The 27,877-nt window shown below is 37.9% G+C and overlaps 1 protein-coding gene and 1 long non-coding RNA gene across 2 annotated transcripts; one reads left to right on the top strand and one right to left on the bottom strand.

Annotated features, from left to right (window-relative positions):
- Positions 1 to 231: 231 nt before the first annotated feature.
- Positions 232 to 25,732, bottom strand: MRPS35 (mitochondrial ribosomal protein S35). Its single transcript, XM_072877061.1, has 8 exons — positions 25,534 to 25,732; positions 23,473 to 23,510; positions 22,072 to 22,239; positions 21,617 to 21,677; positions 18,238 to 18,377; positions 13,458 to 13,567; positions 11,624 to 11,693; positions 232 to 741 (listed from the first exon to the last, which is right to left on the bottom strand). The coding sequence occupies exons 1-8, from the start codon at positions 25,685 to 25,687 to the stop codon at positions 463 to 465; spliced, it is 1,020 nt and encodes a 339-aa protein (XP_072733162.1). The 5' UTR covers positions 25,688 to 25,732; the 3' UTR covers positions 232 to 462.
- On the top strand, positions 25,707 to 26,445 carry LOC140658526 (uncharacterized). Its single transcript, XR_012044757.1, has 2 exons — positions 25,707 to 25,816; positions 26,263 to 26,445. It is a non-coding gene; the product is annotated as an uncharacterized lncRNA (long non-coding RNA).
- The last annotated feature ends 1,432 nt before the right edge of the window (positions 26,446 to 27,877 follow it).

Here is a 27,877-nt window from a genome sequence, read left to right as displayed (position 1 = left end):
GAGAAAAATCTGAGCGATATTTGAAAAGCATTTAGAAAGTTTAGAGCGCTCAACTTTCAGACTCTTAATTAATAGAGCTTGGAGCCTAAGTAATTTCATTGTTTTTGGCATTGTTGCTCTAAGTTATATGCCAAAAGAAGTTGTGTGAGAAGTCAGAATGTGATTAAGTAGAGAACTGAACCAGGATCTCCCAAGCTAAGAAAGCACAGAATAGAATGTTCAAGTCACCAATATGACTCAAAACATACTTTATTCAAAGAACAAGATTCATGGACAGGAGAATTATGTTTTCAAGAAAATCCATCAGTTAAGAAAAACCTGATTACTATTGAAATTAACTCATCATCAAGTTTCATATTTTTGGTTAAGGTTCTGAATAATTACATATCCACATCATATAGAAATATTAACACAGTTGTTTAATATTTCTGTAATAATCAGATGTACCTGCAGAGTCTGCACTCACGGTAATGCTTGTATATTCAATAGTTTCTTCACGGATTCCTTATACTGAGACATGTTATTTTCTGTTTCACCTTCATTTTTAAGAGCAATTACAGAGTTTCTGTAACTCTTAACCACTTCAGATGCAAGAAGCTCTTCCTTAGTTACATTACTGACATTCTCTGAGGCTTTTATTCGAAGTAGTGTATCCAAGGCATTTTTCTGAGAGCAGCTATTTTCCCAGATATACTCTTCCATGTCTTCCTCAGTCTTCTCGCTCTCCCACATCTCAGTTTTCTGAAAAAAAACCAACCCAAAACATTGTCTTAAAAACTACTCAAGACTGAAACAAAGCTACAATAATTTGAAGAAACCTATCTCTCATACCAATTTGCTTTAAAAATCATTTTTGTTGTGGAAGATATTTCCCCTCCTCTAAAGTCCAAGGCTTGTAACTCAGGCCTCAAACAGAGTTCAAAAGGTGCCTGTATGCCATACATTTTCTGTGCAGAATGAGTTTCTTTCCTCCCACTTACCAAGTTCTTTACTTATCTGGCAGATATAACTAGACAAGTCAGAATGGGAAGAAAAGCTTATGGACTATACATAATGAATAACAAAAAACCTTGTAAAAGTAATAATTTTAAAAAACCCTAAATGCTCAAACTTTGGAAGTAGTCACCTAGCTATTATGTTCCTAGCATATGATTTTGGTATGTTTACATTGGCTATAAGATGCGAAGTGAGACAGCTTATACCAAGGACCTTATGATGAGAGACAGCAATCCTTCACCATTGGGAAATGTTTTAATTGTGACTCATAAGGAAAAGCACCACCAATTAATCCATTTCCTCTTCCTGCAAAACAAATTGCTCCTCAAAAGAATCTCTGTCCACAAGGTGCTAATTTTTACCTAACGGGTGTTGCAAGATTAGACAAGATCACAAGTTAAACACAGACAGAAGACATCATCCCAGTGCCTGTAAATACTTGGCTTCTTTATAAATTTTGTATTTGAGTATTTTGCCAATGCAGCAGGCCTTCCTCTAGCTTCACAGACTGTTTAAGGGATATTTCAAATGTTATAAACTGCTATTTTTGTATATTTAATTTTTATTGTACTTTTGTAAATATATATGCTTCATAGATATATTTGTATTTTTATATATTGTAGATTGTATATTCATATGTATATTTATAATTATTTAGTACTTCACTGATGTAAACAATACATGGCATACTTATATTATTTCAACTATATAAAAATCACAATTTGAAGTAATTTTGGTGGTCATGTTTTTCTTACAATTGTTGTAGAAATAATGTCTAAATAAAACATATTTCTCTGGGAGTAAGTTCAAAGAAACATTACAGTAAAGCATTTACATCATATGGATTTTTTTTTTTTTTAATCCCTTGCCAGAAAGGGCTCTTCAGTAAACTTCTACCTATGCTGTGCAGAATCCAAATAAACCTGGCAATCATGGGAGGGCTGTTTTTTTGGTTTTGTTTTTTTGTTGGTTTTTTTTTGGGGGGTGGGCGTTGCTGGTTTTTCATTTGTTTATTTTACAGTATTCTGTCCACTAGTCAACAAGGTTGCTGCAGTCAAACCATAATATTTAATAACCTTTAATTAAGACCCAAGACTATTTTTTTTTCCCCTACAACCCTGTGTGCTTGGGTCTGTCTATCTGAATTTAAAAATACTTTAACAAATGCTGCATCCTGCACCTGGTGAATGGAATCTCTTGTCTTTTAAATCTCTTGAGTCCAAATGTTTAGTCAGAAACAGTGATTAACACTGCTAAAAGGCTCATATGACTGACATTAAAACCTGGACACAATACAACACAGAAGTAAAAGAACTTCATTCAATTTCTAGAGGAGGGGAAAAAAAAAAAAAAAAGACATACTGTAGCCAGTATTGCTAAAACAGGAGCAGAACAAGTGGGTATAGTAAAGTATTCCTTGTATGTTTGAAAAATACTACAATTCAATGTGGAGATTTACATAGTTTTAAATTAACGACATCATCCTGTTTTAAATATCCCTTGTTTATCTGCATAATGGCCATCCAAGACATTTTTTAACTAAACTCCAAAAGAATTTTAAAGCAAAAGGTTCTCTCACAGGGATAGGGTTTCTCAAGAGTAAGGGAATATGGGTATCTCCCCTGGTCACTCCCTGGACCAAACTCATGTCTGAAGTTCAAACAAAAGATCACTGTGAGGCTTTTAAACACCTTTAAGTTATAGCTGAGACAACAAGAACAAATTACAGTTATTACATTTACCTCTTCAGGAAAATCCTTTTCTGCACACATTAACTTACAGGATTTTAGAGATGCATGCTGATAAACAGATTAAGATTTCCCTATCTCTTTTGAGCTATACAGAGCAAGAAGATTTTAAAGGAGGCCAAGGAAGCTTAAGTATTTCTTTCTTGGAATCTTTCCCAGCAGAATGGTGTGTCAAAATGGATTTTAAAATAAAATCTGACTTCTGGTGGGGAGGAAGGCAGGAAGGGATTTGACAGTAGGGGGAGATTTCAAAATACATTCCTCAGCCCTGCTACAAGAAGCCAGTATCCATTGCTGCAATGTTGGTGGCCATGCCTCAAAATGAAAAGTTATCCTGCTGTACACAGGTCCAGACATACATCACAAACAGGAAACTGAACAGAAACCAGATTTTTGCAAACTGACTCTATTGAGTGAAACTTAAATACTTTTCCAACCAGATTTATTGCAAGAGAAAAAGTGAATCTGGAATTATATTTTCATTTTAAAAAGCATCCTAGGTAGACAAGCATCCATGAATTCTGAATAGTGCAAATGTTACAAGTATTGTAGTGTCAGTTTAAAGTGTTATGAAGAAAACTAATGAGACAATGAAAGAAACTTCAGAAATGAGGTCTTATCACTCAGAGTTTTGTTAGTTGACTATTTTTGTCCCCTGCAAATTTAAAATTTTAGTAAACACTGCAGTAAGAGTCTTACAAATGAGAATAAAACCATGAAAATTGGAATACAAGTGTGGCATTGCCTAACACTTTTCTAGAATTCCCACTTAGTGAATGAGGTTAGAAATCAAGAATGTATGTTTCTTCAGTGACTTCACTAAAAATGACTGCTTCATTCTATCACAAATAAGACACAATCTCAGTAAGTATTAACCAGCCTGGCTGAGGGGTAGGGGGGGGGGCAGAAATCACCAGAAAACATATAAAGTCAAAGGACATAAACCTATTACTAAAGAGGCACAAAAGAGTGATTTTTTTTTTTTACACCTCCTCCTGCAAATATATAGAATTATTTTTTTAATGCTATGAACAGAATAAGGACTTGTTTCTAAGCAAATCTTTTATGCGACAGTTTAAGCCAGTACTTTGGGAGGTTTACAAGCCTTTACAGTGCTTAATCTGAAGTGCTGACACAGTATAAATACTAAAATAGTACACTGGCCCAGTGAAATAGCTTTTTACGTAAAAGTCATTAACAAAAAGCTTCAATATATATTGTACCCTTAAGCACAGAAAAAAAGGAAAACATTTAATCATAATTATTTTTCTTGGGTTTTTTTGCCAGTTTAACTTTCATAATTTTGCTGTCACACCCAGGATTAGAATTGTCAGTTCTCTGGTGGGTTTTTTGGGGCAGACATTTTAACTAAAATTTGTAAGTGGCACACAGAAATCTTCAAGGCAATTAAAAACATGACTCATGTTAGTCAATTTTCTCGTCAATGGTTTGAACAGTTAAAAATTTAATGTTGTTTAGCAAAGACCAAGTATTTTAGTGGGATTTTTTTTTGAGGGGAAGGAAAGTTCTTTAAGTTGCAAGTCAAATTTCAATCTCTCTATAGCCTGGAATAAATAGACCTATTTCTTAGTACTGCACTGAAATAAAAGATACTCTGAGTGGTACAATAATCACAGATTTTCAGGTAATAAAGGACAGCTATGCTACCATTTTCCAAATTATTTGGTACCTTCAAGCCAAAGAGAAGTTGCCAAAACAATTACGTACTTATCTCTTTGGATATATTACACCTTTGAACTGTACTATTTAGTTAGCAACTTAAAAAGAAATATCAACATAAATTCATAAATAGGCAAAACATATTTGTATCTGATGAGATTGGATACAAAAAATTTTAATTCCTTGGTGATGCAGAATAGGTTAAAATAGTCTTCTGAATGAACAGAACATTATTTTCTAGGACACGGCAATGGCACAGGGCAGATAAGAGCTCTAGAGCATCAAGGAAAATCAGGAGAAAGATTGTGAGGACTAAACATTCCAGTAAGGTACAAACGTAAAACAGAAAAGAAGAACAAGCAGAGAAGAAAGAACAGAACTTTGCCTCAAAAAATATTGGATGTAAGAGATGCTCTCATACTTAATGATACTCTCAGGCTTAATCTCTGGTTCTGTCACTAACTTAAGAGTTCTCAGCAGTCACCATCGTCTAGATCATCTCTTTCAAAAATGAGGACAACACCTAATTTCTCTGGGCTGAAGTGGCTGCATGTATTTTCTGGAAAATCCAGGCTTCTGAAAGGGTCATTTGAGAGGTATTTACCTAACTCAGTTTGTTTTCTGAATGCCAATCAGATAAGATTCTGACATCATCAAGAAAGATCAGTGATATTAAGGATCCAAATCTTTGATGATTTTCTGTTCATTGTGTTAGTATCTATGCCCCATAAGACTTCATTTCACTCCAACATTTAGACTGAAAATTAAACAGCTGTAAAAATTATATTTATGCATTAAAAAGGAGCCGTGTTTCTCCAGCAACTAGAAACATAGGGCTTAAACACAAGGCAAAAAGCTTACTACGGTCTGAAATAGTACAAAGACAATTTTTAATTCAACCTTTTGCCTGAATGCTCATCCTTTGTGGTTCCAAGCAAGAGGTGCAAAAAAGGTTTAACCTTCTTTCACTGCAATACACGTTTCCTGCCAGCAAATCTCTTTCCTTTGATTTTAAATGTTTTAATTTAGATCTTCAGAGAAAGTTTATTAAATTTAACATCTACCATGCCACTTAGTTTTATGTTTTCTGACTCACATTAATGATGAAGACTGGTGAGTATGCAATGAAATGTAATACATACTTCAAAACAAAGTATACATTACAACATTTAGAGATCACCCTTACTTCAGCCCCAGTTTGCGTTACTTAAACCATATATAATGACATACTGAGAAAGAACACTATTGTAGGAAGGGCACAATTATATCACACTTTCTTATTCTAAGATCTCAAAGTCAGGAGATTTACACTAAGCCGTCTTCAGTCATACTAAATGGTGCCCAGAGCTCTAAATCTGTCTCTCCCAGGTACATGCTCTAATCACTAGGTATGGTCCTCCTTTTCATTTCATTGAATCTTGAATTTTCTTCTGCCCAGGGAGAGCGTTTCAGCAAGACTTAAGAGTGTCTCCCTCTATGTCCCATTTTAATCCTACAACCCATGCGTCTTAACATCCTTAGTGTTCAGAACATGAAGTTAAAGTATACTTTTGAAACCTAAGTAGCCAGAGACCTGCCTAAGTTTCCAAAGTTGTCTCATATGCTTTCACATATTTTAGGCAGAATTACAAGGTAAACTCCTACTATAAAAACTGCAAAATTCTACTGTTACTAAGTTCTACTGGCACAACCTGAAGTGATAAAAATTATGCTTACTTGTAATGGCTTAAAATGACTGTCGATGGAAAAAGAGACAATACAATTTAAGTGCTAACTGAAGTGTAGAGAAAAGCTATACAAATACAAAAATAGAAAATGCAAGGACAACTTTTCACTAATCTTTCAAGATCTCAGCTGTGTAATGCAGAATGATATCCTCCACTCTCCATCATCTTGCATTTGTTTATGTTGAAAATCATGTGGAATTGGAGCAAGGAAGATTGCTGCACCTTTTTGTAGTCTTGCCTGGTTTAAAACAACTGTAAGTTATTTCCTCCTCACCCTAGCTTTTTCAGATTCCTCCCCTTTATGATGACTATGAATGTTTTTCCTTACTGGAAAATTAACTTCCTGCTCCACTTGCTTTTCCTTCCTGCTTTCAACTCATAAAAGAACTTTACTTTTTAGTGATAAACTATTAAGCCAAGCTGAGTGTGAAGAAATCAGTTAATGATCTTTTTAACCACTTGAGGGCAGCAAACTCTTACTCTTTAAAACCCACTTACTACCATAAAAATACATTCAGGTTTAATGAGATATTACAGCATTCAAGAAGTACCATCATTTAAAGGTAGGAGAAATACAACTGATTGAGCTGGGTTTACCAATCTACCTAATATATCTCACCCCTTTGATTAATTCAATCCAGGCACAATCCTGGAGGATAATTTGAAAGGAATCACTGAAGTCCAAAGAAGGTTAAGTTCAACTCTTACCAGATGGTGCTAGTCAGATATCTACTGAATACATTCTAAAAGCTAATAAAACATAAATATTTGATTAATAACCCCAAAACTATTAAACAGGAGGCAAAAGATCTCCAAGTATTTTAAAATAAGAAAATAAATAAACATTCTTAAGTTTTAAAATCTGAATGTTTTAAAGATAATTGAACTCATGGGCCTGATATGTATCTGCATTTATCAAAACTAAGGTGCCAAATGCATCAGTCTGGGACCTTAAGGTACACTTCTTGCTTCTTATACATCTCTGTAAGTAACAAAGACTACAACTAAATTGAGCTCTCCATTAGGTTTAGGCAGCCTCATTAGCCAATGTGTAATTCAAATAGGCTGAACCAGGAACACAATATGTAGACCGCTAATTAATACTGCTCCCACTGTTCAGACCCATCTTAAGAAACAGCATGATGTCTTACCAAGCAACTACTATCAATCCACCAATACGCTGCAAATATTCTGAACAGCTTCCCATAGCTGTCCTGCTTTACAGTGTGTCTCATTTGAACCTGTGATAACAGAGGATGAATTCATGTTTTCTCCTCTCTTCCTTCACTTCTGCTATTAAAACAAGCAATTTTTTTTTTTTCTGCCAGAAAATAACAAGCACTAGAGACTCCCCTTGCCAAAAGTAAGGGTAGCATTATCTGCTATGGGAATGCATTCTAGAGGACAAAAGAAAATCATCACATTTCTTTCTTCAAAATAAAGGGGTTTATTTGTTTAAATACAGATCAAATACCAACTGGTAACACTGGACTGTGTTTTGGTAAATTCTAACACAATCCTGAAAGGTCCTGAGCACCCTCAGCTTTTGCAGGATTTTGCATGGTCAACTCCATTAATGGCATTTCTGTGTGAACACCAGAAGACAGGAAAGACCATACAGTTTCAAATGCAGTACTACTTTTAACTACCAATTCATAGCAGTTATGTAGCCCAAAAGGCTACCCAGTAGTATCCCACTTCTACAAGTAATCAAATAGCTTCAGCTACTCTTCCCATTCCCAAGTCATAAATGTACCTTTTTGCACTCCTGCCACCTTTGTCAGCTTCTCCATCTTAACTCTTTATTCTGACCATCTATCAACAGTCTGACAATTCTTTTCCCCTGTCCCTCCCTCCCACAGTGTGTAAACTCTGCTTCTTCCTCTAACACTCACAAAACCAAAACAGGACATTCATTTACTCCCTCCACAAAAAAAAACCCAAATTAAAAAAAAAAAAATCAAGTAAAGTTATTCCTTCAATTCCTTCCCTTTTTCTTATTTCCCCATGCATTCAAAAAAGGGAGCACACACATGATTATAAAAAACACCTGAACTTCTCTGAAAGCTTCTCTACACCAGGTTCAATCCTCCATCATATCTTCAAAGCCTTTCACAATTTGGCTAGTCTGTCTTCTTGTATCATCCATTGATTGCTAGCAGGTTAGAGGAGACAAAAATGCTAGTCAGTGCATTAACTTATCAACATGCTTCCTTTGCTTTGGCTATGGTACCTCTCAGAAACCAGTTTGCCAAATTTGATTTGGATAACCTTTTATTAATTTATTTAAATGGAAACAAACTCTCTTCCCCACGTTGCAGTCCAAGAAAGAAATCCATTCTTAACAATATATTCAGAGCCTTAAGGCAGAGGAATACCTGTACCAATTGTTGGTAATCCCCCCCCCTTTTCCTTTCATATTTTGTCTGCACACACTTGTTGCAAATTTCAACTCTAACTCCATTACAACAAGGATTCTTGCAAACTAATTCCACCTGAGCCCTCTAATAGCAATAGCAATGGAATCAGTGAGCTGTGGATGCCCTAGGTTTTTACTGAAGCCAAGACTGGAAAAGCATACAAGAAAATTTGTAATACAGAGACTACTGTTGACACAGTGATAAATTTTGTCTTCTAAGCATGCATACAAAGAGACAGACGAGCCAGAATTAAACTCTTCATACTCATTACTCTTAAACTCTTCATACTCATTACTCTAAGAATAACTTCCTGCTGGAAATGCATCTCTACACAATGGAGCTTCATAGCACATAGTTCACTACATACCCAACAAAAGTACAAAGAACAGTCATTCTTTTAAAAAGGTTTCAGATTCCTAAACTACTTGGATGCTATAGTTCATAATTGTAATAAAAGAATTATGCGATCACTGGCAATTAAAATATAATTGCACTTGAAATTACATTTCCTGATGCATATCTGCATACAATTTTTCCTTTTATATATTCATAAGCTTGCTGGTTCACAAAATTCAGTAATTCAGTTATTAACATAAATTATAGTTTATAATTTATTAACATAAATTATAGAGATATTAGGCAAAGTATTCAGGATTGAGGGCAAAATTTGCTTGCAGCCAGCTCTCCCTTCACTTAGCAAGAATGGAACACTGCCCTCATCTTTTTATTGAATTCCATCACGCACATGCATGAAAACACAGCGTGGCACTACACTGCTGGGAAAGTCATCAAATCTTGCAATTAGTTCTGTAAACAAGATTGATGTTACTGTCTACATGGAAGGCCAGTCCCTGTCCATCCCCCTTCAATATTAAAGTTTGTACAAATTAAAATAAACCACACGTTGTTTGCTTATGGTTTACAAAACGTATCCAAACTATCTTTCAGCAAGTTATTAAAAGACATTACCATTGATCATGGGGGGATGACGACGACAACAACAACCACCACCAAAAACACCCCCACACAAAACAAAACACGTCACAAAAATAAAAAACATGTCTCAGGAGACCATTAATTTTTCATGGAAATCAAAGACAATTACAACTGATTGATGAACTCATCAATTATTAACATGGAAGTTGAAAGGTAATAAAAGGGCAAGAGACTTCTGCATATTCAGTACACACTGAACACTCACGTAGCAGTATTGTATAGCCCCGTCTTCCATCACTAAGTAATGCTAGAGCAAAGGACAGATGTGGTGTTCATCTGGAATTAATAAAGTGAGCAGTGTCTAGCTCTCTTGGCATTGCTTAATACCAGAAACTAATCTGTCATTAATTTAAGATTTGTAATGCACTGTTATGCTGTTGGGGAGAAAAATATCCATGTGTACAAAGCACTTTAAATCTAAAGTAAATGTATCTTTTAAGATGTTAATATAAGCTGAATTCGATTTGATGCACTCTACAGTTACAAAACATATCCTTCAAGGCAACTTCCAGTGAAAGGAAAATATAGCTCATCCTCTCTATTATGTTTTTTATGTCATCACTGCAGTGATCAAAATCAAGAACACTGAAATTCATAAAAATGCTAAATATGGAGATTTAATTTAAATACTATAGAACAATTGAAAACAGTAAGTGTGAATTTTGGTAGCTAATCAGCTACAGCTTATTTAAAAGAATACATCTATGAAAATATACTGATGATGAAGGCTTTCACTGTCTGTCTCAAACAATGTGACTAATAACATATTACATTTAAACAAAGTTAAGTTATCCAAAGTATAACTATGGGTTTTCAACAATAATTTCATTTCAGACTGCTAACTTGTTTTCTGTAAAAAATGGCTGTAAAATTGTTGAAGGCAATACTTATAACCAACACAATTAACCACAAAAATACAGGAGACAAGTCTGAAGAATTTACTGTAAAAGAAAGATCTGTGGTCTAAAGATATCTTATTATATTTAGAGGACTACTTAAGAATTGTAGTAAATTATCAATAAATTGGAAAAGTATCTTCAATACATTTACATTGGTTATTTCACATATATAACCATTTAACAAAACTAACTACTGGGAAAAATTCCAAATACACCATATCCCGAATGATTATAGAAAAGTTCACATTACACTTGCTTTGGTAGAATTATTTATCTAAAGTTACAATAATTTTATATATTTTTCAGGACACTAACTCTGATGCAATGAAATCCTAAAACTAACAGAAGGTGGGGAGGATGTCCCTTTTCTGAGCAAAAGGGAGCTCAGAAAAGCAGCCTAAGTCCTCACTCCTTCCAGCTTGAGGCAGGATTTGAGACAGCGCATTTAAGAAGCAGAATACTTCCAAATTACAGCCATGGTTTACCGCAGCCAACGAACAGCCAAGAGAAGACAATTTCTAAGTAATAGATAAGAGTTTGCAATCAGGCAAAATGTAGATACTGTGCTGTACATTAGTTTTCATAGCTTTAAAGCCAGTAACACGCCCCTCTACTTTTTTGGAATAGATTTGTTTTCATCTTTAAACATAGTCACTGTTAAAAACACATAGATAACAGGTGATAATCACAGAGTACACCATTTCTCTGGGTGCGCTCAATTCATATTTGAATACTGTGCGTAGGCAGCCCAGCATGCTATCAAACTAAAGGTACATTTAGGAATCCTGAGAATTAAGGTGTTTTCTGCTAGGCTCAGGGTCAGTTTTAGGCTCATTGTTGTGAGAAACAAAGTATTGGGGAAGAATTTCTTATTAAGGTAAAACACTAGAGAACTTCTGAAAAGAGGCAAACTATGTATACAAACAACAGATTATCACTTGTGAAGTTAAAGAAATGCACTCTAAGTTGACTGGTGAATCGGATTCAAGCATAAGCAACTTATCTTGGTTGAATTTGGAAAAGAGTGAGGTAGAAGAGGAAAAGAATTTAAGATAATTCACTTTAAGCTGTGCAGAGTAATGGAATTTTTTATAAGTTATGAGAGAGCGCGTTAGCACACGTGCGTTAGAGAGCACGAGTTATTCACAGTTGCTTACCCAAGATTCATGGTACAAAACCGTGAGGAGGTGTATGCCATAATCATAGTTCTGTCTTCTTAGCGGACACCTGAAAATTCATAAACAAAGATAGTCTTTTTGAAATCAAGCCACTGTAATATCCTTTTGAATAAAATGTTAAACTTAGCATCAAAATTTCTAATTTGTAATGTAGAGAATCTTAGGGAAATGTGTGTTTCATTCACATGCATTTCTGAATTACACACAATCAAGAATAACATCATGAAAGCATGAGTATTAAGAACATGGAAGAATGGGCATCTGCAAGTTAGTAGGAAAATGTACATAATGCAAGAATTTACAGATCTTCAGAAAACATTAAAAACTTCTTTGCCCTCCGTGCCAAAGTGGAATCCAACATACTTTAGTCTGAACTCCCTTAAAACCTTATTTATTTTTTTTTCCCTCCAGACCTGAAGGGACGAGGATAACTGGTGAAAACAGCCATGAAACACAGTTCAGAACAGAACATCTAGCCAACAATTTAACAAGAAAAGTTTAAGTCAATGTCGCTGTAAGTCAAAACAGGATCACCAGTAAAATTTGTTGCGATAAGACACAGTCCTGCAAAATCAGTGTATTTCTTAAAACTAGTCATCAAAACCTTCTGCTGAGAATTTAATGACAGAATCTCTTCCTCATGCTGATGGCCCACAACCTCCCATCTCTTTCTCACACTCACCTCTTCCTGCAGGCTCCTTCACCCCCCCTTTCTGATACAGAACAAATTGAATCATGCGAGACTACATCCGAGACACTCTACTCATCTGAATGACTATGGACTATGACTATTCTAGCAAATAAACTTTAAAAAGGACTCAAGCTTTTGACTCGTATTTCTCTCACAGTGAAAGAACCTCAGTTTAAAAGTAATCTAAATACCAGTCTGGAAAATCCTGTATTAAAGAAATGGATACTGCTCAGAGCTTAGGCCTTAGAATTTACTAAAAATAAAGTGAAATATCAACAGGCACAGTAAGAGTTTCTTCTGGAACAGAGCATGAGACCATTCACAGATGCTCCTTTCAGCCATCCTAATGTTTTAGCCACAAAATAAGTCTTGCTAGGGAAATGAAAACTGTTGGTAGCACAAGTGGTCCCAGTAAACTACCCAGATTTCCAAGTCTAGGTGAAAAAGATATGCACAATTTTATCTTTTTTTTAATTTATTTTATGTAGAAATAAAACAGTATTTCCTACCAAAGGACAGGAAATTCAAGAGGAGAAAATTAATTCTAATAAAAACATGCAAACAGAAAAGACTACCAGTAATGTTTTTCCTATCACTGAAAGCAGCTGTGAATTAAAGTGTATTGTTAATTCAGGAATACATATGTATTCTCTTAAGCTCTTCAGAATTCAACACAGAAAACACATTTCTCCCATGCAGCCTTCTGAATATAACTGTAAATAACTACGGTGATTCATTTATATCTAGAACATCAAAACACTGAGAAATGTCTGGTCACCAATGTCCCCATTTTCCTTGCCTGAAACTCTTCAGATCATTGTTAAAACTAACAGAACCCATTCAGGAAACATTATAACTACTTTAAAATAAATGAGACTTCTAAATACAGAGCTTCATTAACTAGCAATATTTAACAAATATTAGGTTTAACCTTATGTGATTTGTCCATTACAATTTTAACAGTTAATAACAGGTGTACTAGTACGTTTATCTTAAGTATATTTTAGCCTTAAAAATGTAATAATTTATTAAGACAATAATTGATATTACTGGAAGACACCCAGCCCTTTCTATACTGTGTCCATTGCTACAGGCATTTTTTTTTCTTTCTTGTAACTGTACCTGTCTGTTGTAATTGTGAGCACATCTGTATCCTTACAGTACCGTTCTCCTACAAGTTTAATGAGCTTCTTCTTTGCATGGTCATCCAAATTCAGGTTAGAAAGTTTAACCTTCAAGTACAAGAGAAAACACCTTTAATTACTTGGATAAATCCAATCTCTGCACCCTGAAAATATTTTGAGATAGTTAAGCACATCTTTTATCAAGAATTAAAAGGATATTAAGTATGTGTTTGCAGAATTTCTTCTGATTGTATCACATGTCAAAAGTCTTAACACAAGGCAAGTATAATCTGAATATTCGAACAATAAATTTATTTTCATCCAAATACCAGAGGGGTTGGGGGAGAATATTTCTACTCAAACTTTTTTTCAGAGGAAAAAACAGCTGTCAGTTTAGTTTGTAGCTGTATTTCATATTCACATGTACTTCATATAGAAAAATAAATCTTTTTTTAGATTCTTTTTTTCAAATACAGATCAGTAAGGTTCATACTAAGATATATCAAAGACATTTACGAAAAGCATCCAAAAGAGGAGGAAAGACATCAATTCAAGCGACATCAAATCAGAATTCTCCAAGTAATTACTGGGAGATTAACAGAAATATGCAAAGATGCACACAGATAACAATATAATGGACCAGAACTGCCCAATCTCACATAATTGATCAAACAATAGTGTGAATGGCTTGTCTTCTGTTTCAATACCAGAAAACCCATAAACATAAGATATACAACAAAAAAATAGTATTTATTTTAAAAAAAAACACAACAAGTTAGTCTGAAGCTAGTTTCTATATGCAATAACAAGTATGAAAAGTAAAGCAAGCTGGTTTTAGCCATCTGTTTACACAATAGCAAATAAGATGGCTGTGAACCTTAACAGTCTAGAGATATAGGGTGTTGGAAACATAAATTTCTATTAAGTGAGAGTTGCTGAGGAATATTAAAAACATGAAGACATAATAGTAGTCTCTTACTAATTTGTCCACTGTTTGTTTTTCCTCTATATTTTTTCTACTGTGTCATTGCTGTACTAAAGAACTGTTCAAAAATCAAGAAATCTGCATCAGAAAAACTAACAAAAGTTGAAGGACTAAAAGAAATTAGAAGCTCCAATATATATCAGGAAAAAAAGTACTACGTGAAAAGAAAAAACCCTACTACTAAAAATAGAAAACTGAAGTACTAAACCTAAATATGACAAGGGAGGAGACAACAGGGTTTCAATACTGAAACTTCTAATCTTGAAAAATAACCCTAACATTTACTGCTCCATAGATTATATGAAAAATACCTCCTGTTAAGGAACTACATGCTCATTTACTATGCATGGCTGTAATACCAGTGAGCAGGAGCTCACCTAACTTTGTCCCTAGCTCACATTTTGTCAAGTCTAATTCTAACAGACTTATTAGGTGCATCCAGTCTTTAAGGCTGCAAAAAAAAGCTCTATTCTTAGTGCGGCCTAAAATGACCATGAACAATCACTTTTGAAGTCACAACACTTCCGAGGTCCCCACACACAAAGCAACCCCTTCTAAGGGTCAAGGCTACCTTAGCATACAGTGCCCTTCCATATAGTGCAGCCACATAGCCTTCAATCATTGGTGACAAAAAAAAAAACCCAGAAGCTATGAGAAGGTGGGCCTGCCCCAGCTTTACTGAGAAGTTGCATCTAAGCCGAGGCACTCAGCCTTGGCCTCTGCCTGAGCCACAACGCAGCTATGTCTGTGCCTAGCCATGGCCCACACTGACCCAACCCTGATGCACATCCTTGACTTCCTGGCTTGACCTCACCTACTGCATCACTATGGATTGGCTTGACAATCATCAGACTGTTGACTGATCCTAGTTACTGTCACCAGACCTAATCCTGATCCACTTGTCTTCCCCCTTTGGCCTCCAACTTGCCTTCTCGTTATGAAGTTGTCAGGTGATTACTGGGCTGTTGGATGGACAAGGTTATTATTACCAGACCTGTCCTGCTCACCTTGCTCAGACAATAGCTGCACCCTTTTTGGGGAGGTCACTGCCCCTGGCTCCCTTACTGCCCCTGGCTCACCTTCCCTTATAGAACAGCCTACCCTCACTGCTGCCTGGCAATACTCACCCAAATTCATGAGAAATGCCTTTGTGTAAAACACATTTGCTTAACACTGTGTTTCTCTAACACTCACAGAAAGAAAGAATGCCCCAAACTCTAAAGGGTTTCAGACACAACTCTCTGGCAAGCATACAACTGCTAGTGCATGTAGCACTTTATGACCGTGACTATCTAAACTTAATGGGATACTCCAGCCCAGATGTCCAGCATTAGCTTGCTTTAACCAACAATGTAAAACAATTTCATTGAGTAGTACTTTTTGCGGTGTCTTAAATGGATGGCATTATCGTAATTATATCATGCTGCCTTCATACAGTGTGATCATCTGAAATTTACTGTTAGAGAGCTATGATTTTATTCCACGTGACTTGCTTTTCCTGTAAACACTGAAAAGCTATCTGGTCTGTTTCCTGTATTACAGGATCGCAAAAAATATGTTGCTCTTACTAATCCAAAGTCACTTTAAAATGACAAATATTTATATGGCTATGTGCTTCAAAATGGGATAGCAATTGGACAGCTTATAGTTGTTAGCTGGAATGCTGCAGACTATTTTATGTTGAATTTTAGAAAAGTTAAAGCTCCACAAAGAACAGCAGTTGATTTAAAAAAAAAAGTCTAATTTTACATCCTGTAGTACTATGTTGTCTGGTACAATGTGGACAATTCCACTTGGGAATAGACTAGGATAAATGTAATGACAAGAAATACTGGCATTAGGCTACAAGAGATGAAAAATTAGCATCTCCATTGTGATACCGGTAGAAAAAAAGCCTAATTTTTTAATTAATATTAAAAAGGTTTAACTTTTAAACAATATTTAAAAAAGGAAATCTTATCATGAAGATCCACCAGAGAGTTTAGCATAGTCTGTAACACAGCACGCAGTAAATGCTCTCTCATTGATACGAACTCAACCACCATCAACCCAGTGCCATCTGCTTTCACCTTTAAATCTTCTCTTCCTCCTCCCTAGGCAGATTTTGTTGTCAGAGGATTAATCAGAGAAAGAATTTAGCAATGAAGTCTGGGATCAGAACACCAGTAACTGAAAAAGCATATGGATAAGTGTTCCGTTTTTGCCTCCCCCTCCAACTCCTCCTTTTTTTAATATACATGCATAATACACATCCACATAATGCCTTGCAAGTACCAAGGCCAGTTAACATTAATGGACAGATTTAGATAGGATAATACAGACATGCTTATTTGTGTATCATTTTGAATTATCCTCTCCACTGCAGCATAGCTGACCCCTAGTCTAACAGCTTGTGTCTCAACAGACACATCTAACAGAAGACATTTATATCTCATAAGGTTTTACATGATTTAGAAAGCAAGAAATTTACATACGCTCACCACCTGCTGTTTTTACTGGGAGGAGATTCAAGGCTGTTTGAGCAGCTGAGCTCTTCCCTCTACCTGTCATACCATGCTCAGCACTGATCTGCAAATGTCAGTATTACTCCATCCAAGACAACTGAATACAGGAGCAAGGGGGTTCCAATGAGTGCCTCCTCCTGCACACATTCACAACCCAGCATGAAGTCAGGGGCTTCTATTCTCACAGATACACCCCATTTCCTTTTATTTCTAATGCATACACATTTGTGAAAGCTTGCTCTTAACCAGGGATCTGAATTAGGAGACAAAAGGCTAATCTCTAGTATGCAATGACTACAAGGGGATAGTGAAGTTACTGCTAACAGTGGTGCGAAATGCATATTTAAGTCAATGACAGACCAAATTAAATTTCAGCCCTAAAGGTTTTACAACATAAAGGGAAAGTGGAGACTCCTACAGACAAAATGAACTACTACCATTCAAAGTTGCCGTGATTAGATGTTTATAGGTGTTACGAGCATGTGGTATCATGCAGTATTTTAACTTCTATACTGACAGAGTAAGAACACAACTATCAGTGATGCCACTGCTGCTGCTGCTGCTGTTAAGATAGGTTCAAATCTCATCTCAAAAGCCATGTTCAAAAGCCACAGCACAATCCTAACTTTACTACTATGAGGACAGGCAAGCACTGGAATAGGTTGTCCAGAGAGGCTGTGCAATCTCCAACCCTGAAAGTTTTCAAGGCCCAACTGGATAAAGTCCGAAGTAACCTGGTCTGATCTCATACCTACCTTACTTTGAGCAGAAGGTCAGACTGGAAAACTCCTGAGTTCCCTACCAACCTCAAGTATCCCATGGCCCTATGATCAGAAGGCTACTGCGTACATACCCTATTGCATACACACTGATGCCTGGAGGCCTGCCAACTCAATACTTTATTAATAGTGCTGCATTCATATGACCTTGTGCACTTCTTTCAATACTTGTGCCCTTCTAGGGTCTATAAATTAGCAATGAGAGAGTCTAAGCAAGACACGGAGTACAAAGGCACTTACAGCCTTTTCTAGAAGTAGATTCTTCAGAAGGTACACTATTTTGTTTATATCAGAGCTTAGTCTTCATTTATAACTACATATCCATAACCTCACAACCTCAGTTCTAACATGGTGCAATATACTTAAGGAAATCCACTGCTTTTTATTCAGACATTCAGTAAATGATTTCCCTCATTTCCTTACAACATATCATACTTGCACATGTTTTTAGAAGAAAGCCAAGCATTTGGGTTTTTGGAACAAAGGCTGTTTACCAAAATTACTACTTACTCTTAAAGTCACCACTCTTGCTTTGGGATTACGAACAGATGTCCCTGCAGAAACATAATCTACTGTTTCAATTTCAATAGGAAAATGCTGTTCACATTTCTCATCACTGTCCAAAGCACTTGGCCATTCAGTGCAGAAATCTGTATGATAAAGAGAAAACAATCCAAGTAATATCTTTTTTTTTTTAAACTTATCGCTATATATCTTTTTAAAAGTACTATTTACAGAAACCATACTAATTTAAATAATGGCAGGGTGTCTGCTAGACTTGCTCCAGTATGTCAATGTCTTTCTTTGTACTGGGTTCCCCAAAACAGGATACAGTACTCCAGATGCAGTCTCACAATTGCCAAACAGAATCATAGAATGGGTTGGGTTGGAAGGCACCTTCAAAGATCACCTAGTGCAACCACCCTGCCATGGGCAGGGACAGCTTTCACTAGATCAGGCTGCTCAAAGCCCTGTCCAACCTGACCTTGAATACTTCCAATGATGGGGCATCCACAGCTGCTCTGGGTAAGCTCGTCCAGTGTCTCACCACCCTCGTCATAAAAAATGTCTTCCTTATGTCCAATCTAAGTATCTGCTCTCTTCCAGTTTAAAACTATTGCCCCTTGTCCTGTCACTACAGGCCCAGATGCTCCCCATCTGTCTTATAAGCCCCCTTTATATATCAAAAGGTGACAATAAGGTCGCCTAAGAGCCTTCTCTCTCCAGGCTGAACAACCCCAACTTTCTCAGCCTTTCTTCACACGAGAGGTGTTCCAGCCCTCTGGTCATGTGCGCGGCCCTCCTCTAACAGGTCCATGTCTTTCTTGTACTGGGGACCCCAGAACTGGATGTGGTACTCAATAGAGGGGAAAGAACTAATTTCCTGAATGTGGTGGCTACACTCTTGTTAATACAACCCAGTATGCAGTTAGCCTTCCTTGCCACAAGGGCACACTGCTGACTCATGTTCAACTTTCAAATACCCACCAGGCTCCACATGGCCTTTTCTGCAAAGCTTCTTTCTAGCTGTTTGCCCCCCACCCCATCCCCCTGGCCTGTACTGCTGCACGGGTTATTCCATCCCAGATGCAGGACTTTGCAGTTGCCTTTGTTTAATTTCATGAGGGTCCTTGCAGCGGGTTTTTTCCTGCCTGTTGACATCCCTCTGAATGGCAGCTCTGCTCTCCAGTGTATCACTTGTTCCCCCCCCAATTCATTATTATCTGAAGACCTGCTGAGGTTGTACCCTCTACCATTACCCAGGCTGTTACAAAGCATGTTTTTGCATGCTTGGAAATGGCTTCCAGGAAGGTTTGCTTCATAATCTTCCAGGGAATGTAGTGAAGCTGACCGACCTGCAGTTCCCTGCATCTTCTTTCTTGCCCTTCTTGAAGATGGTCTGGCAAAAATCTCCTGTTCCTCCTGGGTAGTCTTTACCTGCTTCCACTTTCTGTGTACTTCCTTTTTGCATCTCAGGTCACTCAGGAGTTCCCTGCACACCCATGCTGCCCTTCTGCCATACTTGCTCAACTTTCTGCACGCTGGAATGGACCATTCTTGCTCTTATAAGGAGGCTGAACTTAAACATCCACCAGCTCTCGTGGGCCACTTTGCTACCCAGGAGAGTACCCCGTGAGATCTGCCAAGCAGATTCCTGAATAAACCAAAAGCACTCTCCTGAAGTCCAGGCTGTAGTTCCACTGTCTGTCTTGCTCACTTCTCTTGGGATTTTAAACACCACAGTTTTATGACCACTGTTATCAAGGATGCCCCTAACCTTCACATACTTGACCAGTTCTTCCTTATTTCTGAACAACAAATCCAACACAGCATGCCTCCTGGTCAACTCATTGATCATCTGCATCGAGAAATTGCCTTCAATACACTACTTGCATTCCTCACTTCTCTCAAGATCTTAAACTCCACAATCTTCTTTTCACAACCAAGGCTGCCAGCAACCTTGACATGTCCAACCAGTTCTTCCATACTTGCAAGTAGCACATGCAACACAGCACCTTCCCATAGACAGTTTGTCCAGCATCTGCATCAATATATTATCTGCAAGACACTCCAGAAATGTCCTAGATTGCTTCCATCCCATCCTGTCACCCTTCCAGCAGATGTTGAGATGGCTGCAGTTCTCCATGAATACCAAAGCTTGCAGCTGTAAGGCTTTTTTCAGCTGTTCATCTGCTTCCTCTTCTTAACCAGGCAGTCTGTGGCAGATGTTCACCAACACAACCTTTTCAGCTTCTCCTCTGATCCCTACTCTTAAACTCTCAACCAGCTTGCTACACATCTCAGCAAAGCTCTGCATCTGAGCTGTTCTTTTGGGTACAGGTCAGCTCCTCCTCTGCATCATCCATGCCTGCACCTCAGTCATGTAAGCTTTCTCTCTGCGTTTCTGTGACTCCTCAGACGTCTAATTCCACCCGTTTCCTACGCTGCATGCATTCATATACAGGCAACTCAAGACAGGCCTCTTACCTCTTACCATACAGGCTGAGGGGAGACCTTGTCACTTTCTACAATTTCCTGAAAGGAGGTTGTAGTGAGGTGGGTGTCAGTCTCTTCTCCTAAGTAATAAGTGATAGGACAAGAGGAAATGGCCTCAAGTTGTGCCGGGGAGGTTTAGACTGGATATTAGGAAAAATTTCTTCACTGAAAGGGTTGTCAAGCATTGGAACAGGCTGCCCAGGGAAGTGGTTGAGTCGCCATCCCTGGAGGTATTTAAAAGATGTTTTGATGTGGTGCTTAGGGACATGGTTTAGTGGTGGACTTGTGTTAGGTTAACAGTTGGACTCGATGATCTTAAGGGTCTTTTCCAACCTAAACGATTCTATGATTCTACCTCCTCCCTGTCCCCTCGTGCCTCTACTTCTCTTTGGGCTAAACGCCTCATTAGGTTCTCCTATTGGATTGGTGGCTGGCAGAGATGCTCTTGGTCTTCATTAGATCCTGTATCTCCGCAGCAGACTTCGCTCTCACAGAGGTTTTCATTTCTTACTAGCATTTATTTTTAAATGCGTGCCAGAATGGCTACTGATTAAACCCTGGTTTAATCATAGATAATCTTCTGAGAACTGAGTCACACTCATCACTCATCTTCCTTAAGACACTAACCTATAAATTCTCCAGTACAAGTAGGGCCTAACGGAAAGGTAAAACTAAAGTCTTACTGGTGTGCTGAAAACCTCCCAAGACATATCTCCCTACCACCTGTATGACTCAATGCAGCAACAAGAAAGCATACAATCCTAACCAAAGCCTGACAAATAACCACCTTCATGTCTCACCTTCTACTTCATCACACACAGTTACATTTTGCATTGTCTTAAAACTCCAAGAGATGGTTTTTAATAACAGAAAAAAGAAAAAAAACCCTCACCTTTAAGAGCTGCACAGTGTTTCTTAATTGCAGGAGGAGTAAGATGCAAAAAATTGGGAATCTGAAACAGACATACTGAGTTACCAAAATAATAGCTTTTTGTCTGTTCATAAATAAAGGGGCATTACTGAAATCTGATTACACTTTTAACATTTGTTAAGGTAGTACAATACGCTTAATAAAATATTTAGATAAGACGACTCTTCTCAAGTCTGATTTAGCAAAAGACTTAAGTTAAGCCCCATTACAAAAGTCACAGGCATGATAATCCTAAAAAAGTCTCCCGATTTGGTTCGTTACTTACATTTGTATTTGTTACCATTTAATTTAGAAATTAAGTAGAATATTATCCTATTTAATAATAGAAAACAGTATCCAATATAAATATTCCAATCAAAGCAGCAGTCGTAGTGAATAATAATTTTAAAAGTTACCACACACTGATGGTGTCTTACCTTTATAAGTTCTAAGTTGCCTTCTTTTGGTGGGGGTACTCCTCTCTTCACTGGGTAACCCATTCGAATTGGGAGAGGCACAGAAGCAGGTTTAAATGCAGCTGCTGTTGGATAAACACTGCTCCAGTCCTGATCAACAGTCATCCTCTCAGTTCTGGGAGGTGCATGCTAAGAAATTGAAAATTATAGAAGTTTGATGGGAGATATGCTGTTTTGTAAGACAAAGCAAGAGCAACACACACAACAAGTTATTTCAGGAATAAATTCCCACAGCCAGAAATTTAAAGACACCTTTACATCAGAAGTTAGTGCTCATTTTTAAAAGACAGCCTCTCAAAGCTTGGCCTTTCCCCATCTTCAACTGCATTTTATTTCAGAGATGTTAGAAAGAAGAACTTACCATCTTCTTGCATTGTGATAAATCAGCAGGGGGAGGAAGGGGAATCAAACCAGTATTTAACTGCAAACTCTATTTCCTAAAGTGCCTAAGCATTTGGTGGGGGGCAAGAAAATGAGTTTTAAAGTTCTGGAATTCTGAAAGTCCGAACAAGTTCATATTAAAAGAAATAGATATTAGTAACTCTGAAATTACTTGCTATAGAAATTCCAGTATAGGAATGAGGTATTACTATATTGCAGAAATAGCTTATATCCTCCAATAACTGACCAAGGTTTCAGTCAAATGCTCTTAAAAAATAAAATAAAATAAAATTTAAAAAAATCAAGTCACACTTTCTTTTCCCAAAACCTTAATTTTTCATTTATAAAGGTAAAAGACAAATGAATATATGCAGTCAGCCGATCTGACTGCTTTGGTGTATCATTTGGTGTATCATTAAATCTGCTCTTGGAAGTTAAACAAAAATTTAATACATGCCAGGTCCACTTTTACTATTTGCCTTTAAAAATCATAACACATAACATACTACTTTTGAAATTTATGTGTGGAATAAATAAGAAAATTCTCAGTGATTAAATGTTCAGATATCAGTTTTAATTCTCCTGTGCAAGAACAGCTTCACTTATGCACAGTATCAGATTTTTTTAATTACACCAGAAAGCAACCACTACAAATCCTGTAAACTCATACTGACAACAACATTAAAATGTCTGTTTTAATTTTAAATGCAATTTTAAGTTACTTTTAAGACCTGCAGTATATGATGTCAACAGAAGCTAACTGTTAGCTTGTTATTGTTAATGTTTTTGCCTTTATGAGAACACAGACTGAAAACAGCTGGGAGATTAAAGAAGCTAGGTGCTGGTTCTGGAATAGTCACAGTGTATTGTTTCACCAGGTTTTGACTGCAGAAGGGGTTCCTGTACAAACTGTTAAGACATATAGCTTAGAAAACTTTTTCAAACACCTCTGAGTTAACTGCAAAGAATTTCAGTACTTACTGATCTTATGAACTGTGGTGAACTTCTCCTTATTGAAGCTGAAAGAAAAATAAACATTTTTCAATACAAACTGTTACATAGTTTTGTGGGAAAAAAACCACAGCATAATCCTGTATGCTTTCTTTTCTTTTACAAAGGCAATATACACTAATAATTCCCAGGCTTTACATGGAAGAAGGGGAAGATCAGATACTCATACTGCAGATTACTTATTTATTTTTTGAAACTTAAGATAAAAAAGCTTGGAAGCCCTTTTGTCTGGGTCTATCTTAGAAACACGTTAACAATAATGTGTGGTTACATGCCTAAATGCATTTTGCTAGCATCATTTATTCCAGCTTGATGCAGGAGGAAAGAAAAATGAAATGAGTTAAAGTACACTTTTGCCTTCATAACGGTGCTTCCTTTTCTCTTTCCCACACAGCTGTTAAGTCACAAATCACTCTCCACCAGCAGTACAAGACAGCTAAACCTAACAGTTCACTATTACCAAAAGGAGAATCCCATGGCTCCATCCCTTCCTTCTGACAGCACATCTTCACACCCTGTTCTGTGCCACTCTCAAGCTCATCTAACCTCTGTATAAACAGTTAGCACATCGAAGTGTTTTTCTTCTTGAGCTAGGGATGAGGAACAAACCGATGCATTTGTTTTCTGCCATTTTACCATGTTGATCTGGCTTACTGAGCAGTCCCAGAGAAGATGCAAAAGAAAGTGAAAGAGTTACTCCCTTTTAGCAGGCCTGAGCCATCATTTGGTTCAACTTTTTAGCCAGCTGACTTCAGTCAGAGCTGTGGTAAGGGACTCATAGGTATGCATGAAGATACCAAATACCACTAGATTTTCAATCTAAACAGAGATCTTCACTTTCTTGTCTTCATTTCCTCCCCCTCCTCAAACTCTAATCTAATCACTTTCAACCATGGCTCCACCCCCCAAAAAAACCAACACCAAAACAATGCAGTCTTTATAATAGTCAGACAAATGAAGGTGAATCTGATGACATTTATTTTCAAGTATCCTGTTTGAGCTTGGGGTTTTTTTGGTTTGTTTTTTAATTGTTGCCACATTATGATACAGTATATATTTAGCAAAAAACATTGAACAGTATTTAGGAGTGGATGTTTGGGTTCTGTTTGACTCATTCATTTGTTTCACAACTGTACCCCACATAAACCTTGGAAGAACTTGTGAATTTCACAGTTCTTTTGTTTTCCTTAGATAAGTATATTATGGATCCAATTCTGTTCTTCCTCTTCTTGCTATACAAAAATTTAAACTCAAGAACACATAGAAGGCTCTGCAACAGCTAATACACAGCATTCTTTTATCCTTTGATCTGCCATTTTTGTGGTGCTTTCACAAGCAGACACACTTCATTCATACCAGTTTTATTATTTCTGTTACAAACAGCTACAATTTCAGGTCAGGACACCTTTTATTCCTGCCATGGGCTGCAATATCAGACATCATTTAAAGGCCCTTTCAGCAACCTAGCCTGCTCCTGAATCTGTAGATGACAAATGCCCACCTAGCTTTCAGAAAAATGTTGGTACAACCCTGACCAAGTTTCCATTTGCACTCGGAACAGCCCGAACAGCTCAGCCTGAGGCCAGGCACGACATCAAATGTTTAACATGAGTACACATCCCTTAGGAAAGGTCGAAATTCTCATTACCTAAAACCAGTCAATGCACAGTAAGTCCACTGTACCACTGTAATCCTGAGCTGAAAATCTGCCTAGCAAACACCAATTTGCTCACTTCTTTCTTCATACTATTCACAGTATTTACGCTGCTAAAATCTGTGTTCCTACACCACAAAGATTTTTTTTTCATTATTGTTGGAGAGCTTTTGGCTCTCCAACTAACAGTTGCAAAACATCTTTTTCAGAGCCGCCTGAAGCCGGGAAGGGAGGAGGGACACGGGCCTGAGCTCCCCGCCCGCCCCCAGGCCACCCCAGCCCGGAGCCAGGCGCAGCCCGAGCCCCGAGCCCCGAGCCCCCACACGGCTGCACGCCTGCCCCCGCCACCACCGCAGAGCGCGCCGGGCCGCCCTCACCTTCCCTCTGCTGGCTTTCCCTGCTGTTCACCGCAGGCACGGAGGAGGAAGCCGCGCCCCCGAAGAGACGCGCCACCACGACCCTCCCGCAGCAGCGGGAGAGCACGGCCCAGCAACCCGCACCGGCCAGCACCGCCCCACTGACGGGCGCCATCTTCGAGACCTGCCTCAACCAACCTCCCGGCAGGACGGAAGCCGGCTGGGGCCAAGCCAGTGGGAAAGGCGAAGAGTCGCGGTTCCCCGCCCACAAGCGGGAGGGGAGTGCCGCAGCCGACGAGGGGAGGTGCGGAGCCGACTGAGGCGGCCCGGGCGGGACAAAACCCTGGCAGTGTTCTTACTGTCCCTGGGAGGGGGCTGGAGGGCGAGGGCGAGGGCGAGGGCGAGGGCGAGGGCGAGGGCGAGGGCGAGGGCAGGAGAGGAGAGGAGAGGAGAGGAGAGGAGAGGAGAGGAGAGGAGAGGAGAGGAGAGGAGAGGAGAGGAGAGTGGTGTAGGATCGTGCTCAGAAAGTGCCCTGCTCCTGCGTCGTGCTTCCGCCATCTTAAGCGTCTGTAACTCTTACGCGGGCCCTGGGAGCGCAGCCGGCCTCCGGGTCTGGCCGGGGTCGGGGCTGTGGCCGGCGGGGTGGGACGGGGATTTCTGCGGTGGCTTTTTCCCGAAGTCGGTTTCTTCTTCTCACAAGTAAAAATACAATTTCTCAGTGCCCGCGTGCTCTTTGTATCTCCAAAACAGGAACAGGCTCTTTCAGCGGCTCATGTAAGCGAAGCTCCGTGGATTTCATCAGCAAAATACAAATGGGTTCCTGTCATATGGAAAAAAAATGGTCATGCTGTCGTGTGTAAATCTGGACTAGATAGAGCTGCTACTAGATAGAGCTGCTTTTCTTAAATTCCAGCTTTTTACTGCTGCTCAGAACCTATTAGGTGCAGATCTGCTAGGTTTTTTTGTAGCATGATAACTTGTATTGCAGGCTGTAGTCACAGTTCCTGGCTTTAACCTATTTGTCTCAAATTACAACATACTCATAATGTAGTTTACCTTTTCATTATTAATGTAGCATCTCACAATGACTTAATCCACTTTAACACAATTGTTGGTCAGAATGCACTCCTACGAATGATCGAGAGTGCTTAATTGTTAATGCTAATTACAATATATACTTTTCAGTGATAGACTTTCTGTAAGATTTTTGTTACTTTTTACAAATTTTGAATTATGAAATATCCATCCCATTGTTAACAGCGGGTGGAAAAAAGGACCAAACAAGATTTGCTGAAATTCTTCATAGCAGTGTCTGATAATTGCTCCAAACTAAGATTAATTAACTGAATTCTATAAATCTTTAAATTCTCAAGAAGTTAATTCTGAAGCTAAAATATCTAGAAATCAAAGAGAGCTAAGCATCCAAGTGAGGATTTGGGCTTGAGTGCCTAAAGAGGTTGACTCCATCCTGAAATAAAAATTGAATATTACTAGTAGTAAGATGCCCAGACATACCTCTGGAGACAGAGAGTATATATTCTTCATGCTCTTTACGTGGGATATATAAAATTGCACGGAGTATCATGTTCAGAAATATCCCTTATAAATAATAACTGCTTTTCCTAAATAATAACTAATTTAAAAAATGTTATTGCGTCTTTATTTTCAGAATATTTGTCAGGTGCACCCTATTGCCTTCACCGTGATGTGTCATTGTCAAGGTTGAGAGAAACACTATGTTTACACACACCTACGCTCCTATCTATACCCTCATGACAGAAACATTGCAAGTCAGTTTAGGCACATGAACACAAAATGGAGAATGGTGTTAATATGTAAAGTTTGGTAAATCTTAATGCTTAATATATTTATTGAATTTTACAAATACTAAGTGATGACTTAGGCAGCCTTACTGACTTTTTGAAGTCCTGATGTATATTCTCACTAGAATGTTCTTATTTAGAAGACACTGTGAATTTTATCTTATTTTCTACATTAGGGTAACATAAGAAGAGACCTTTTGTTTTTGAAAGCATGTAGTGCTAGTAGCAGAACAAGATCCAGCTGCAGGTGTTATGTTTTAGCTAGGAGTTCCTGTTTCATGACTTCAGCATGGGTCACTTGCATGTGTTGGGTTGCAGTATCAAAAGTTACTAATTTATTTTAAAATCCTCTTCAAATTTTTCATACTTTTCATAAAAAGAATCCGGTTAGTCATAATTATTGTTTAAATGTCAGCTTTCAGTAGAAGTCCATGTTCAACATTGCTGCTTGTGTTAGATTTTACCCAAGAAAGTGAACATCTAGTTGTCTACTTCAGAAGGATGTTTTTTTAAGAAACATTTATGGGATGTTCTAGTTGCTA

Source organism: Ciconia boyciana, chromosome 1, assembly GCF_034638445.1.
Source record: "Ciconia boyciana chromosome 1, ASM3463844v1, whole genome shotgun sequence".
In the NCBI taxonomy this organism is placed as follows: Eukaryota; Metazoa; Chordata; class Aves; order Ciconiiformes; family Ciconiidae; genus Ciconia; species Ciconia boyciana.
Note: the sequence above shows the minus strand (reverse complement) of the source record. Positions and strands in the feature narration are given on the sequence as shown.